Raw genomic sequence first — 16,136 nt, forward strand, 5'->3', positions numbered from 1 at the left:
TTCTGATAAGTGCCTGCTACATAGAAAGCACTTGATGTGTACTGATTGCTATAATAACATAATCACATTGTCATAATATTGAGTTGGTGAAAAAGTTAGTTGCAGTTTTTTCCAAAAGGTGGTATGAAAAATCCGAACAAACTTTCTGGCCAACTCAATACAAATACATATTGTTGTAATAATAAACAATAATATTATAATAATTCTTTTGAAATGCAATTTGAGTATTATAACTATGCAAGGCAAAAAGGTCACTTACTCTCACTGAGTGATTACTATGAACCAGGCCTGTGGTCATGGCTCTGTTTTCATTCTCTAATTTATAAGACAGGGAGAAAAACCAAGAAGCTCAAAAAGGGACCCACAGCAAGTGAGAGAGCCAGGGGAAGCCCAGAAGCACAGGGCCCTGGCCATGCCCTCGGGCACCTGGATCCGCTGTAGTGTTTAACATAAGGTCAGGTCCATAGCAGAAGCTCTTATGGGCTTCCCTGTTGGCTCAGATGGTAAAGAATCTGCCTGCAATGCAGAAGACCCGGGTTCGATCCCTGAGTTGCAAAGATCCCCGGGAGAAGGAAATGGCCAACCCACTGCAGTATTCTTGCCTGGAGAATCCTATGGACAGAGGAGCCTGGCAGGATGTACAGTACATGGGGTTGCAAAGAGTCGGACACAACTGAGCAACTAAGACTTTCACTTTCATACCAGGAGTTTCAGAGTTAAACATTTAATAGAAACAATTATGAAAAAAAATTTGTACTTCAAATTCTTTATGCTAGGACTCAGTTACTGTGTAAAAAGCTTACATATTGATAAGCAACACCCACACAGGAAATCACCCACACATCCCAAATCTTCCTCCTAGCCCCAGTGACCAACCAGTCTCATGGCTCTGGGCTCCGCTCACCCTCCCTCTCAGCCTCCTTGCCTGTAGCCAAGGGCAAAAGCCCATCAAGGCCCCACCCATGGATGGTTTTGAGAAACAACATGATGGACCCCAAAGTTCTGACCTCCCCACAAAGGGCAACCTCCTTTCTGCTCACCTGAATGAACGCAGACGCTCTCTTTGAAGGATCCCACAAAAACTCAACTGCATTCAGCTGGGTCGGGCTGGCCCTGGGGTCCAAGATACCAACAGACAGTGGAATATCTGTGCACACACACACACACACAAAAGTGCAATCGTCAGCCACTCCCAATATTTCGGGAAGGACTCCTATTACAGGTCCAAACTCCTTACACAATTTGAAACGCCAAGAGTTCTGAAAGCTAGGTTCTGCGTAGTTCATTTGGCAGAATCCTGACTTGAATCTCCATGAAGCTATTCTGAGCCCTCGCCCCATTGTGTGCCATCACTCTATATGGCTACAAGAACATGGCCTGTTCGTGGTGTGACCCGACTGCAGGTCTACACACCCTACTATTATTCCAACTTCTGAATTCCAAAACCCATCTCGCCCCAAGTTTTGTGAATAAAAAGCCTGTGGACCACTGCCTGAGCCCTCAGTTCCATTTCGGTTGCCCCTTCTCTGATGCCCACCCTGCCCTCCATCAAGTCAGGATCCTTCTGTGAAGGTTTCCCTGCTTCTTACTTCCTGACAACAGGTCCTTATTTCTAAATGCCCCTCCCCATGTACCCCAAAAGGGATACTCCCCGAGGGCAGGGCTCATGATGTGGTCACCTCCACCAGCTCCCATGGGGTTTCACACAAGGCAGAAGTGTGGTAAGAGGCCCTGGACACTGCTGGGTCCTGATGGTGCCCAGGAAGAACCCCCATTCAGCCCAGAAACCCACCAATGTCCAGGATCCGGTCCCCAGGCCGGCTCCACCGCCAGCCCTCCAGCTGCTGGTGCTCCGTGTACTGCAGACGCCGGTCATGAAACACCACGCGGATGATGCTCTGGGGGCCGGGGCCGGGGTCGGGGCGGGGGGTGGCGGGGGGGGAGAACAGCTGAGTGTGGGGCCCGGAGGGACCCCCAAGGAACCCACCCTGACCTTCCCCCAATCAGACAAACCTCTCTTCCTCCGAGGCCCTCTGCCTGGGGCCTTTCCCCCTAGCTCCTCATGTCACCCCTCCCTCCTTGGAACCCAAACAATAGGAACAACAGCACAAACAGCGGGGGATGCCCTGCTCTCAAGGGGCTGCTATGTGTTCGTACACAGGGGTCATTCACAAACCTTCTGTGCAAGTGAGCAAATTGAGGCTCAGAAAACACTGGGAAGAGGCAAAGCCAGGCTGCAACCCGAGTCTGTGTGACCTGGCCATCAGCTCCCAGCACTGCCGGACTGACCAAGGCCCCTCAGACCCCACACTCCAGGGACCTTGAGCCCACCTCTGTCCCTGGAGCTTTCCCCAAAACTCCCAGGCACTCCTGATTCCCAGTGCAAGCCCAGGTGTTAGGCCCCCAATCAAGCACCCCCAGGTGCCCAGGCAAGGTGCGGACCGGAGCCTTACCTTCACATATTTTGTGTTCAGATCCTGAAAATCTCCCAGTTTCCTGTTCTCCAGCAGTCGAATTTCGTAAGACTGACCTGGAGGGAGGTTAATGGTACATTTTCCACTTCTGTTTTCAATTTTGGGGCTTCGGCAAGCTAGAGGCCTTCTCAATGCCCACCCAGGCCTCATGGCTCTGCGACCAAAGCAGAGAAGAAAAGCCAGGGACAAGAAAAGTTCATATCACACTATGGACAGGACACCCCATTTGTCCATCTGACCTGGTAGGGACCCAGGGCCCCCCAGGTAATGCACATGACCCCTGGAGAGAGACAGCACCTCTACAATGTTCAAAGACAGAATCCAAAACAATACAGTTAACATTACATTTACAGAGCACAACTTTGTATTTCTTTATAAAGAACATCCCCCATATACTCAGATGAAGAAAACAGATACTTAAATCTACATTCAATAACTGAACAGATGGACCCTTTCTGAGAGCAAGTTTAAAGGAATGAATAAAAACCTGTTAAACATTGTCTCTAACTGCAGAATGAAGAGCATTTTCTCAAGCTAAAAGAATTTCATGTATTTGAAAGGTGTGGGGATTCCGTTCAGGGACATGTAACCAGCAAGAGCCAGTTAAAGAATACAGATAGGGAAAAGATCCATCCATAAGAACAAACTTAAAACCCCAAACTTTAAAATATCTACAAGTTACCTGAAGAAAACTACACACATTTTACTGGAAGATAAAACATACCTTGAAAAAATACAACACAAAACATTCCTAGACAGAAAGACCACCTATCAAACGATGTCAACTTTTTCCAAATCAAGTTCAGCGACAACTCTAAAACACCTCGCCACAAATTGCAGGTTAACAATGGATGTGTTGCAAATAAGAGAGAACAAATGATTTCATCATTGGTCTTGGTATATCCAATCAAACTGTTAAAAAAAATTTTTTTTTAATAATGATAGGCTCTCAAGAAGTTACAAAAACAGTACACAAAGGTCCTGAGTATCATCCCCTAGCTTCCCTCAGGGGTGGCATCTGAATTCACTATGGTACATTATCAAAACTGACCATGGCACAGTGCAATCAACTAAACCCCAGACCTCACTCAGGTTTCCCTGGGTTTTGCAGATTTAATCCAAGTTACCACTAGATTAAAAAGTTAATTTCCTAAAGTTTTGTGTTAACATGAATGATTGTTTATCAGACACTCAATGGGGAAGGACTGAACCTAAATCAATGAAAGAAAAGGAAATCTAATGTAGAGAAAGACACAGATATAGATATATATGCATCTAGGAGCGGCACAAACCCAGTGGTTAACAGTCTTACTATATCTAAAAAAGCAATGATTAGACAAATATTAAGACTCCTTGGAGTGGGTTGAATTGTAGCCCCCAAAAGATATGTCCATACCCTAATCTCCAGAATCTGAGAATATTATCTTTGCTTTGGAAAAAGTTTTTGCAGATGCAATTAAGTTAAGGATATTGAGGTGAGAGAGATGATCCTGGTTTGTCCTGGAGGTCCCTACATCCAATGACAAATGCCCTTGTAAGAGGACACACAGAGAAAAGAAGGAGCAGGGACCCATGGGAGCAGAGACTGGACTGATGAGGCCCAAGCCAAGGAGTGCCTGAAGCCACCTGAAGCCAAAAGACGCGAAGAACAAATTCTCTCCTAAAGCCCCCATGGCTGTGGCGGATTCCCGACTTCTGGCCTCCAGAACTGGGATAGAATAAACTTCTGCTTTGTTTTAAGCCAACATGTTTGTAGTTCTTTTGTTAAAGCAACCCCATGAAACTACTATAGTCCTCCTGTCAATGAAAAACATAATGGACAGACACTCTGAAATCAATCATTCATTCCAAGCATTTGCTGAGCATTAACAACCATGTGCCAAATGCCAGGTGAATCTTGGGAGATGAGCAGAGGGACCCAGTGGTGTGGTCATGGACACAGTGCTGGCTGGGCTCAGAGATGCCCACTCAGCAAAGCTCCCTTCTCCCTTCAGGAGGGCAGGACTTGTCCAGCTGGCTTGCACCAGCCCTGGCTCCCTCTCCATTCAGGCTAAGACCATGAAAACCACTCAGGTTGCCCTGCTGGGCACATCCCTTCAGAAGGAAAAGGCACAGACTCCAAACTCCTGCCCTGCCCTCATGCTGGTTCCGAAGGGTCTTGCTGATCTGAACCGACACTAGTACCTTTCTGAAAAAGCCAGATTTTTCACATAACATTTCCGGGCTCCTGAGCCAACACTCCCTTGACAGCTACATGAAATGGAGCCTCCCACGCCCTAACTGGTTTTTCCAGTGTCCTTTACCTTCCCCGAGGAAGAATGCAGCCGGCTCTGGCATGAAGCCCAAGGCCCAAATGGTCATTACTGTGGGTTTACAGGCACCTTAGGGCCCCATTAACACTGACCCCAGGCTCTGCAGGGCAAGCTCAGCTCAGGCCTGGCAGGAGGTATCTCCCGTGCCACACAGAGTAGTTCCCAGGCCCGAGCATCACAGGCAGCCATTTGGGGATCAGAGCTACTAAGTGGGACTTCAGGTCCGGGGTCCCAGCCAATATGCTTCCCCACGGAGTCCCCCAGCCACTCTACAACCCCCTGCTCAGGCTTCAGACAGAAACCTGGCTCCCTCTCCATTCAGGCTGCCTCAACGCCAATATGCCTCCCAGCCCCCTCCGACCCTGCACAACACCAACAATCGGGCTGATGAGTAAGGTCAGGGTGGCAGAATTGACCTGGGGCTGAAATGACCTGGGGGATGAGGGCATCTCTCTGCTTGGCCAGCCTCATTTCTAGGCACCCGTGGGAGCCACAGAAAGTGGGCTCTGTCAAGGCCCAGGGCTGCGTGTGTTCTGCTCAACACTGTACTGTTAGACGCAGAGGAGGGACTCAGGGGTCTCTGCAAGGCTCCTCTGTGCTGAAACTGTAGGGTTTGCAAGACACACGCCTGCCCTCAAAGGGATGGCAATCCTCTGGGATACATCAAAACAGCACCGGCATAAGGCAAACCCTAGAGACTGTCATACTAAGTGAAACAGATCAAACAGAGAAAGACAAATACCATATGATATCACTTATATGTGGAATCTAAAATACAGCACAAATGAACTTATTTACAAAACAGAAGCAGACTCACAGATTTAGAAGATGAACTTACAGTCACCAAAGGGGAAAACTGGAAAGGCATAACTTAGGAGTTTGGGATTAACATATATACTTTATTATGTATGAAATAAACAACTAGGACCTACTACAGCACAAGGAACTCTACTCAGTATTCTATAACAACATATGGGAAAGAATCTGAAAAGAAGAATAGATACATGTATATATAAATGAATCACTCTGCTACATACCTGAAATTAAAATGACATTGTAAGTAAACTACGGTGGTGGTGGTGGCGTAGTTGCTCAGTCATGTCTGACTCTTGGGACCCCATGGACTGTAGCCCGCCAGGCTTCTCTGTCCGTGGGATTTCCCAGGCAAGAGTACTGGAGTGGGTTGCCATTTTACTCCACTAGATAATAAAAATTCAATTAAAATTAAAAAGAAAGAAAAATAACTAAAAAGAGAATGCCTCTAAGAAACGACGGAGATCCAAAGCGGGTGATCCTCACCCAGAATGGGGAGGTGGGGAGGAAGGGTTTGAACAAGGAGAGAACATTGCCATGGACTTTAAAGAGCAGGCAAGATTTCTACAGTTGAGGGGAAGAATGATCAAGAAAGTCACCCCCAAGAAAAACAGTGGCCAGGAGGTGGGTGGGGAAAAACATGCCTTCAGGAAACACCTAACAGCTTCCATTTACTGGGCGCTGACTCAGCGTGAAAGTCTGCCCAGAGATTAACTCACCTGAACCAACAGCGCAGTTTAGATTATGAGTACCACAGAAGGAAGCAGAGGCTCAGAGAGGTTACCTGACTTGAACAAACTCACACGGCTAGTCAGTGGCGGATGGAGCCAGGGGCAGAAACTTGAGCCCATCCAACCTGGTGGGTGTTGTCTGAAGGACAGAGGACTCTCTCTCACCTTCACCTTTCTGAAGGCATCTGGCTTCATTCTGTGTGCTGGTTAAAGTCTACCACAGCACAGCATCTGGTGGCATATAAAGCGCCTCAGCAACCTCATCCCCAGGACATATGGTACTCTGTTCTCCTTCCTTCTCCCCTTTAGGACTAGAAATAAAGGTAATTCCTAGGAGGGCCAACTCGACTTTTTCCATGACCCTAGATAAAACATTTCCTTGTCTGTAAAATCCTCTGCTTGCTACATGGTATGATAGTAAAGCCTGTTCTAATTTCAGAATTGTGAAATGTGGAAAAAGAAAAAAAAAAGTTGGTCTTAGAATCAAGGGATGGGTGTGATATGTGCGTGCACTCAGTCATGTCCAACCCTTTGTGACCTCATAGACTGTAGCCTGCCAGGCTCCTGTGTTCATGGGATTTCCCAGGCAAGAATACTGGAGTGGGTTGCCATGCCCTCCTTCCGGCGATATTCCCAACCCAGGGATCAAACCTGCGTCTCTTGCATCTCTTGCATTGGCAGGCGGGTTCTTTACCACTAGCATCACCCGGGAAGCCCTAGAATCAAGGGGATAGAATAATAAATAAACCACCATCACTTAACTGTCATCCAGCGATGAGTTGGGACATTGCTAAGCCCTTCTGAGCATTATTTCATTTAGCCCTCTCAACCATATTCGGAGAAGGCAATGGCAACCCACTCCAGTACTCTTGCCTGGAAAATCCCATGGACGGAGGAGCCTGGTAGGCTGCTGTCCACAAGGTCACAAAGAGTTGGACACAACTGAGTGACTTCACTTTCACTTTTCACTTTCATGCATTGGAGAAGGAAACGGCAACCCACTCCAGTGTTCTTGCCTGGAGAATCCCAAGGACAGGGGAGGCTGGTGGGCTGCCATCTATGGGGTCGCGAAGAGTCGGACACAACTGAAGCAACTTAGCAGCAGCAGCAGCAGCAACCATCTTATGAGGAAAACCCAATATGGCTCCCACTGTAGAGATGAGGAAATAAAGTCAGAGATTAAGTATCTTGTTGAAGATCAAACCCAGGTCTGTTGGACTCTGAAGACTGGTCACTTAGCCAAACTACTCCGCACAGTGTCTAGTGGCTTCCAATGCCCCCTTCTGGTTCTGATACTCAGGAAGCTCCTGAATTTCTTGATATTCATTTCATTTCATGACCCTGTTCCATCTATCAAAACCTTCCCCTTTCTTTCAAGGCTCAAATTCCTAAGGCCCATGACCTCAGTTCTCTGAACCAAGATGGGTCTTAGAAGTCTGGTGGCTATGTGACCATTCTGTGGTATATCACTTGCTCATGATAAACTGGGTGTGCTATTCTAGTCTATTAGAATAGACTATTTAGTCTCCCTGAAACACATATTACTAACCCATTTAAAATACTCTGTAGAGCACAGGGAACTACACTCAAAATCCTGTGATAGACCATAATAGAAAAGAATATGAAAAAGGATGTGTGTATATAACTGGATCAGTATGCTGTACAGCAGAAATTGACAGAATTGTAAATCAACTATACTTCAATAAAATAAAAATTTTAATAATAATACAACAAAATACTCTGAACATATTATAAGGTTACAGTAGCTAAAACCAGGACATTTTTGGAATGATGACAAGTAGAACAATGGGGGAAAAAAAAAATAAAGAGCCCGGAAACAGATTTTTAGATACATGGAAATTTGATCTATAACATGATTTGAAAAAGACAGACTTGGGGACTTCCCTGGTGGTCCAGTGGTTAAGAATCTGCCTCTCAATGCAGGGGATGTAGATTTGATCCTTGGTCAGGGAACTAAAATGCCACATGCCATGGAGCAGCTAAGCCCACGAGCCTCAATTATTGAGCTCACAAGCTCCAGAGCCCATGAGTTACAAACAAAAGACCCCATATGACGCAACTGAGACACAAAGCAGCCAAATAAATAAATATTTTTTAAAAAATAAAAATTAAAAAGATAGACTTTTCAAGACTGTGGGATAAGTTGAGGTTATCCATACAGGAAAAATATATCCATACCTCATACCACACATAATAAGTTAATTCTCAGTGATTAGAAACTATAAGAAAAAAAGCAAAACTTTCTAAAACATTTCTAAAAAAATATGAGACTACTTTTGGATCGTGGGATAGGAAAGAGTTTCTTTAAACTAGAAACAAATACATAAAGAAAAAATTATGCCCTTTACATCATGTAGGAAAAACTCTCTCTGTTAACATTTATAAAGCGACACTTTTGAAAATGCCAGAGGTGCTGTTAGTATTTACACAGTCTCTATCAATGGGAAAGGACCTGGCAGACTGGGCCATATATGGTCATCCCATGAAAACATAAAAAGGTCAACAAACACACAGAAAGATGTGCCGGATGGTGTAAGTAAACAGGGCCATGTAAAGTAAAATAAGATATCATCTAACATCTGTGCAGAGAGGCAAAAAATTTCAGTTGAGCATGTGGAGAATGGACTTTGGGGCACTGCTGATTGATGTGTTATACAGATACAACCACTGGGACAGGAGTTCGGGGGGAAGAAAGAAAGTCAGGCTAAAGACACAGAGGCCTTCTGTCAAGCACATCAATTCGAGAAACGTCCTAAGCAAGTCCTTGATGAGCACCGGGAGACTTAGACAAAGACCGTTCACTGTGGCGTTGCTGCTGCAGTGAGAAACTGTCACCAACTACATCCAGTCACAGGAGCAAGACAGTCTATTATAGAACTTAAAAACGGAATAACACACAGAACTTAAAATAAGTCCTCTGGAGACACGCACCAACATGGAGAAATCTCAGAAACACTCAACAAAGGGCACAGGGATATCTAGAAAACCATTTTACATAAAGTTTGGAGCCAGCAAAGATGGCACTGGTCATTTTTAATGGCCAAGTGTGCAAGGGGTAAAAATTTTAGAGTGCACAGTGAAAGTGAACGTGTTAGTCCCTCAGTTGTGTCCAGCTCTTTGAGACCTCATTGACTGTAGCCTTCCAGACTCCTCTGTCCACGGGATTCTTCAGGCAAGAATACTGGAGTGGGTAGCCACGCCCTCCTCCAGGAGATCTTCCTGACCTGTGCACAGAGGTATAACCAACTTCACAATCATGATTATGCTTTTGGGAGGAAAAGCAACAGAATTAGAAAGAAGGAAAAATCAGAAACAAATTTGGCTGAAAACACCACGTTGGGTACATGAGTATTTGTTCTCTCATCTCTAGAGCATTCAGTCGATCTGAATTAGTTGACCCTGGAACATTGCAGGGGTCAGGGGCTCAGCGTGGCTGAAAACAATCTCACAGACTGCCCTCCAGATCTGCGGTTCCTCCGCATCTCTGGGCTCCACCAACTTCAGATTGTGTATTTGCTATTGAAAAGAATTTAATATTGTGTATCACTGGACCTGTGCAGTTCAAACCCATGTTGTTCAAGTATTTCTCTCTCACACAAAAGAATTCAGTGGAGGAAGAACGGTTGGAGCTGGCATTGCCTTCTGCACTGCATTCTGCATTGCATTATGGTTGTGTGTTTCCAACTCCCCAGTCCTGCTATAGAGGGTGGTTCTCTTGGGCCCCATTGCTGAGCCATCACTGTACACCCCCCACACCACCCCATCTGTGCCAGGGACATGCTGGGGGCAAGGGCTGCACTGCTTTACTCAGTCACACTCCATCCCACAATTTTGCCACTGAAATTAAAAATCACCTGCAGTGTATCAGCCTATTGTTTTTAATTTATTGAACTATAATTGATTTACAAAGTTGTGTTAATTTCTGCTGTATAGCAAAATGATTCAGTGATATATACATATATTCTTTTTCATATTCTTTTCCATTAAGGTTTATCATAGGATAATGAATATAGTTCCCTAGGCTATACAATAGGACCTTCTTGTTTATCGATTCTATATACAATAGTTTGCATCTACTAATCCCAACTCCCAGTCCATCCCTCCCCTACCTCCCTACCCCTGGGCAACCACAAATCTGTTTTCTGTGTCTGTGAGTCTGTTTTATAGATAAAACCATGTCATATTTCAGATTCCACACATAAGTGATAACATATGATATTTGTCTTTCTTGGTCTTATTTCACTTAGTATGATAATCTCTAGGTCCGTCCATGTTGCTGTAAATGTGAGCCCGTTTTATTTAATCAACTCACTTCAACTTAATTTTTTTAAGTGTGTACCACGCCTGCATATAGAAAATCATAATCATATACTGCAATTAAACAGTCATTGTAAAACATTACACAGCTATGCAGCTACCAGTGTTTTTCTGCAGTCCCTTACGATTATCTTGGGGATCTGGCTGGCACCCAGGTTTGGAGCCCAGACTCCCCTCTGGGCCCATCACTTTGGCTCCATGTGTAAGCCTCAGTTTCCACACCTCCAAAATGTGGACAATATTGCAGTTAGCACAGCTGGTTGATGCAGATACATAGGAGGTCCCTGGCTCAAAATCTCCCCTGCAATGAGGTCATTATAGCACGTCTTGGCTTTTCGAAGCTTTGCCAAAGCCTTTGAGGCAATTTCCTCCAATGACTCTGCCCCACCCTCCACTATGGAGCAGATCAAGGCCTTTTAAAGGAAAGCAGGGAAGAGCCCCAGGGCCAGGATTCAGCCTCTGCAGATGGCAGCCAGCCCTGACCAGAGGAACTAAGCTGACAGCGTGGCAGGGCCGGAGGAGCAACGGCCACAGGCTCCATCCCCGCCAGTAGGGGCCAATGGAGCTCGGTGACCTCCTCCCAATTCAGGGTTCCGGTTTCAGCCTTCGGGGGTGGGGGGCGGCCCTCAGCTGGACTGAGGCTCCTAGGGAGCTTGGTCACCACCTGGAAGAATGGCCTAGACTTTGTCTAAAAGCCTTGACACCACTCACAAGGGGATGAAAACCTCCCTCTCACCCAACCTCCATGTCTCTCCCCTTCCTGCCTCCACCCCATGCAGGGAGGAGCAGAAATGGGGAAAGAGGGCAAGGAGCACAGTGGGGAAGAAGAGGAAACCCTGCCAAGGAAGTTTATATAAAACACAAAGGCAAAGCCCTCTAAGTGGTGCCCAGCCCAGGCAAGGGCCCAGCAAACCGAACTTCCTCCCTCCTCCCACGTATAACCCCCAGTAACCAACATCTCCCAGCTCAGGCATCAGCAAACTTTATCCAGGAAGGGCTGGGCAGTGACAGTTTTCAACCATGTGGCCATAAGATCCGTCACATCTCCCGCATTCAGCCACAGTAACAAGGAAACAGCCACAGATAGCACAGGGATGAATGGGCATGGTTGGATTCCAATTAAACATTCCATGGACAGTGAAAGTGAAATTTTCACATAATTTTCACTCCTCTTGCTGAGCTCTTCCTTCTTTGCAACTTCTTACAGTGCTTTGCAACTTTGTTCCTCAGGCTACCAGCTGGCAAGAAGCTTCAAACCAGCTACCAGTTTGCCTGAACTAGATATGCACACGTGCACACCACACACACACCCCCTAGCCCCTTGGACAGTACTGACGTGTTTTAGGTTTTTAACTAACAGTGGCAGAATCTGACACTGAATTCCCTAAAGCAAATAACAGAGCTGGAACTAGTCAGCCAAGCCAAGAACATGCAAAGATGTTCAACCTCTGTAGTGGTCAAAGACAGGCTGAATGAAAATAATGCAATGCCAATTTCATTTATCAGATTGGCCAACATTTAACAGATTGCTAACATCCCTCAAGGACAAAATGTGAGGAAATGAGCTTTCACATGCCAGGAGTGGGAGATGGGATGTCCCAGCCTTTGGACAATATCCATCAAAGCTACAAACACACACAGCCTAGGATCCAACCACATCTCCTGCATTCTAGTCTACAGAACTGCTGGTACACATGAAATTAAAAATATTTTTCTGAGGCTATTCAATGCAGCAATACTAGTACAGCTAAAAACAAAATGAACTGAATGGTCAAAAATAAAAAAGAACAGAGGCTTCCCTGGTGGTCCAGTGGTTAAGAATCTGCCTGCCAATGCAGGGGACATGGGTTCAATCCCTGGTCTGGGAAGATCCCACATGCCTTGCGGCAACAAAGCCTGCTCACCTCAACTAGAGAGCCTCTGAGCTGCAACTAAGACCCAATACAGCCAAAAAAAATTTTTTTTAATAAAATAAAAGATTACATATGTAAAGGACCTACTGTAGAGCACAAGGAACTATATTCAATATTTTGAAATAATCTATAAGGGAAGAGAAGCTGCAGAAGAATATATATATATATATATATATATATATATATATACACATACACACAAGAATGTATATATAAATGTATAACTGAATCACTGCTGTACACCTGAAACTAACATGATATTGTAAATCAACTATACTTCAATAAAAAAGATTACATATGTATAAAGTAAGTTACAAGGATATATTATACAACACAGCCAATTTTTTGTAATAACAATAAATGAAATATAGCCTTTAAAAACTGAATCACTATACTGTACACCTGTAACTTATGTAATATTACACATAGACTATATTTTTTAAAAAAAGATAGTGGAAACCAAAAAACTTATTTAAAAAATTAAACAGATCCAAATCCGTGATAGCAAAAAAAAAAAAAAGTCATCACACACACACATACATATGAATGGGAAAAAACAAGTCACTGAATAATATGTACACAGTAATTATATTTATAAAGTGTTATATGTATATCTCTATACTTGTGAGCCAAAGATATGGAACTAATAATGCAGAGAAAGACCCTTCCCTCTTACATTATATATATTTACAGCATTAATTTTTTTTAAAAATTAAGATCATTACATGTAAATTTGAAAAACATACAGCACAAGAAACGGAGGAGCATTGTCTCATACTATCCCAAGCCTATCCCAAGCCTGTAATAGGTGACCAGGGTGACAATGGTCAGCAGTTTTTTTCTTTCAGCATCAGGTTGGTACCCAAAAGTTAATCAGACAGGTGGGCATCTGGGAAAAACAGTCTTTCTCCAATAAACAGACTACCAGACACACACAGATGAGGGCAGACCCTCAGGTCTCTCTGGGCGGCCACCCGGAGAACCTGCCGCACAAGATGACTGTGCCCATTTTGTGGGTCAGGTCACCCAGGCCCAGGGAGCTGCTGATGCGCGCAAGGTAGTGGCAGCCTGTGGCCTGGCCCAGGACAAGCAGGGAGAGGGGAGCAGGTCAGGGCAGACACACTGGGGTAGGGTCAGACCCTCCCATGTTCTGGGCAGGGTCAAACCCCTCAAACCCCTCTGCTTCTTACTCTACATCTGCAAAACGTTCTTTGCAAACTGTTGTGGGGATGAAATGAGATCATGCACCTGCAGCCTGGTAGGTAATAAGGACTCAGTAAATGCCCACTGGGAGAAAGCAATGGCACCCCACTCCAGTACTCTTGCCTGGAAAATCCCATGGATGGAGGAGCCTGGAAGGCTGCAGTCCATGGGGTCGCTGAGGGTTGGACACGACTGAGCGACTTCACTTTCACTTTTTACTTTCATGCATTGGAGAAGGAAATGGCAACTCACTCCAGTGTTCTTGCCTGGAGAATCCCAGGGACGGGGCATCCTGGTGGGCTGCTGTCTATGGGGTCGCACAGAGTTGGACACGACTGAAGTGACTCAGCAGCAGCAGCAGCAAATGCCCATCGTGACTAGCACCTCCAACCAACAGCGTACTGAGCCCCACCCATCCCCAGCCACTGTCCTGGGGATTGCATGCCCTCCTCGCCACTACAGCCCTGAGCAGCCTGTCCGCCCAAGGCCATTCAAGGTCACCCAGTCCGAGGCTACCCAACTGGAACAGGGCCCCAAGCTACCTGACTTTCTTCTGGGCTGTCTAGGGGAGGGAGAGTCACTGCTGCCATCAGGGTGCTGCCTAAGGCAGACACACCCCTGCCTGCCCACCCACTCACCCATCCCGGGGCCATACCCACTGGGCACTACCGCAGTGCAGCTCTGCCCAGCCAGTGGAACCCAGCACAGGGCCTCCAGCCCGGATCACCGTGTTCCCAAGAACAGGAGGCAATTGCCTGGGCTGGCAAGATTTATAGGTTGTTTACTTTCCAGCAGTTACTGCTTTGGGTAATTAATGCCACATAAAACATAATGGAGGCCCTCGATAGCTCTCAGAGAATGGAGGGCCAGACGCCAGCAGTCCTGAAATAATAGCAGATGGAGGAAGCACAAGGCCACAAAGTCTCTAGCAAGTATCTTGTCACTTGCATATGTGTGGCCTTGGGCAAGTGTGTGACACCGAGTGCTCACACATAAGGCACACTTTACTACCGCAAGGCTTTACTACTATCACAGACCGGAGTCCTGATCTTGATGGCTCACCACCTGGGTGACCTTGAACCTTAACCTCCTCACAGCTACTTATGAATGCCAGGGACTAGGCTCTGTGTCTGGCATACAGTGCATCCCCAATAAATACCTGGAAGACAGTAAATATGTGTCTGTTTATACAAAAGCAGAAGAGTAAACCACAGCCTAGAGACCCCTTTGAGAGGGGATTGCTTCCGGGGCAGGGGTCAGGGAAATCACAAGATGCTCGGCTTGTCTTAAGCATCTGGCAGTGCCAAAGTGAGGACATGCTCAAAAAAAGGATGGAGGCATGTCACAGCATCGTGGGGGCCAATTGGAAGGAGCCCCCAGTAGTCAGAACTGGAACGATTTCAGAAACAAAACTGGTAACAATAGTATTGAATTTCAACAAAGAAAATAAATATCCACTTATATACTGATACAATGGTTGTGGGTGGTTTAGTCGCTAAGTCGTGTTCAACTCTTTTGACCCCATGGACAGTCTAGAAACCCCATGGACAGTAGTAGCCTGCCAGGCTCCTCTGTCCATAGGATTCTCCAGGTAAGAATACTGGAGACTGATACAATAAATAAGTGAATAAATAAATTAGTAGTAGATAAGAGAACGCTCTTACAATAGTGTTTCAATTACTATATGTAGAAAGAAATATCTTTTCCACTCCAAAATATTTATTAGTTACAAAGAGGGACATTGTAACTTCACAGTGGAGAAGCCTAGCAGACACTCAATCATCAAGGTTAATACCATCAGCAGTAAGACATTGTCAGTGTCATGATTCCCCAGTATGGTGCCCTGGCAAGGGCATCATGTCGCTTCAACCCCAAAATGCAATAATCTCAATATCATCATTTAAAAACATCAGATAGGGACTTCCCAGGTGGTCCAGTGGTTAAGACTTCACCTTTCAATGCAAGGGGTGCAGGTTCGATCCCTGGTTGGGGAGCTATGCTCCCACATGCCTCAAGGCAAAAAAACCAAAACATAAAACAGAAGCAATACTATAACAAACTCAATAAAGACTTTAAAAATGGTCCACATCAAAAAAACCCACAAAAAACAGAAAGTGGTCACAGATCAGAGGAGACCAAGGAAATATTTCAACAATATGCCATGTGGGATCCCAGACTGGAATCCAGACAGAAGCAGGACAGTAATGGAGGAACTAGTAAAATTCAATAAAGATGTGGTAGAGGTAACAGAATCAAGCCTATGTAATTGCCTGCTTTCAATCACCATACCATGGTTACATAAGATGTTCACATTATGAGAAATGGGTAAAAGGTAAGCAGGAACTGGCAGCA

The 16,136-nt window shown here is 45.4% G+C and overlaps 1 protein-coding gene across 4 annotated transcripts in view; it reads right to left on the reverse strand.

Moving 5' to 3' along the window:
- The window catches only part of TFCP2L1 (transcription factor CP2 like 1), a 67,283-nt gene that overhangs the window by 26,141 nt on the left and 25,006 nt on the right, over window positions 1–16,136 (reverse strand). For all 4 annotated transcript variants that reach the window (XM_019974076.2, XM_019974070.2, XM_019974062.2 and 1 more), the window contains 3 exons: window positions 2,454–2,530; window positions 1,793–1,898; window positions 1,041–1,147 (listed from right to left, as the gene is read on the reverse strand). In XM_019974076.2, the coding sequence (XP_019829635.1) occupies window positions 1,041–1,147; window positions 1,793–1,898; window positions 2,454–2,530 (290 nt within the window). The remainder of the gene's footprint in view (window positions 1–1,040; window positions 1,148–1,792; window positions 1,899–2,453; window positions 2,531–16,136) is intronic.

Source organism: Bos indicus, chromosome 2, assembly GCF_029378745.1.
Source record: "Bos indicus isolate NIAB-ARS_2022 breed Sahiwal x Tharparkar chromosome 2, NIAB-ARS_B.indTharparkar_mat_pri_1.0, whole genome shotgun sequence".
NCBI lineage: Eukaryota > Metazoa > Chordata > Mammalia > Artiodactyla > Bovidae > Bos > Bos indicus.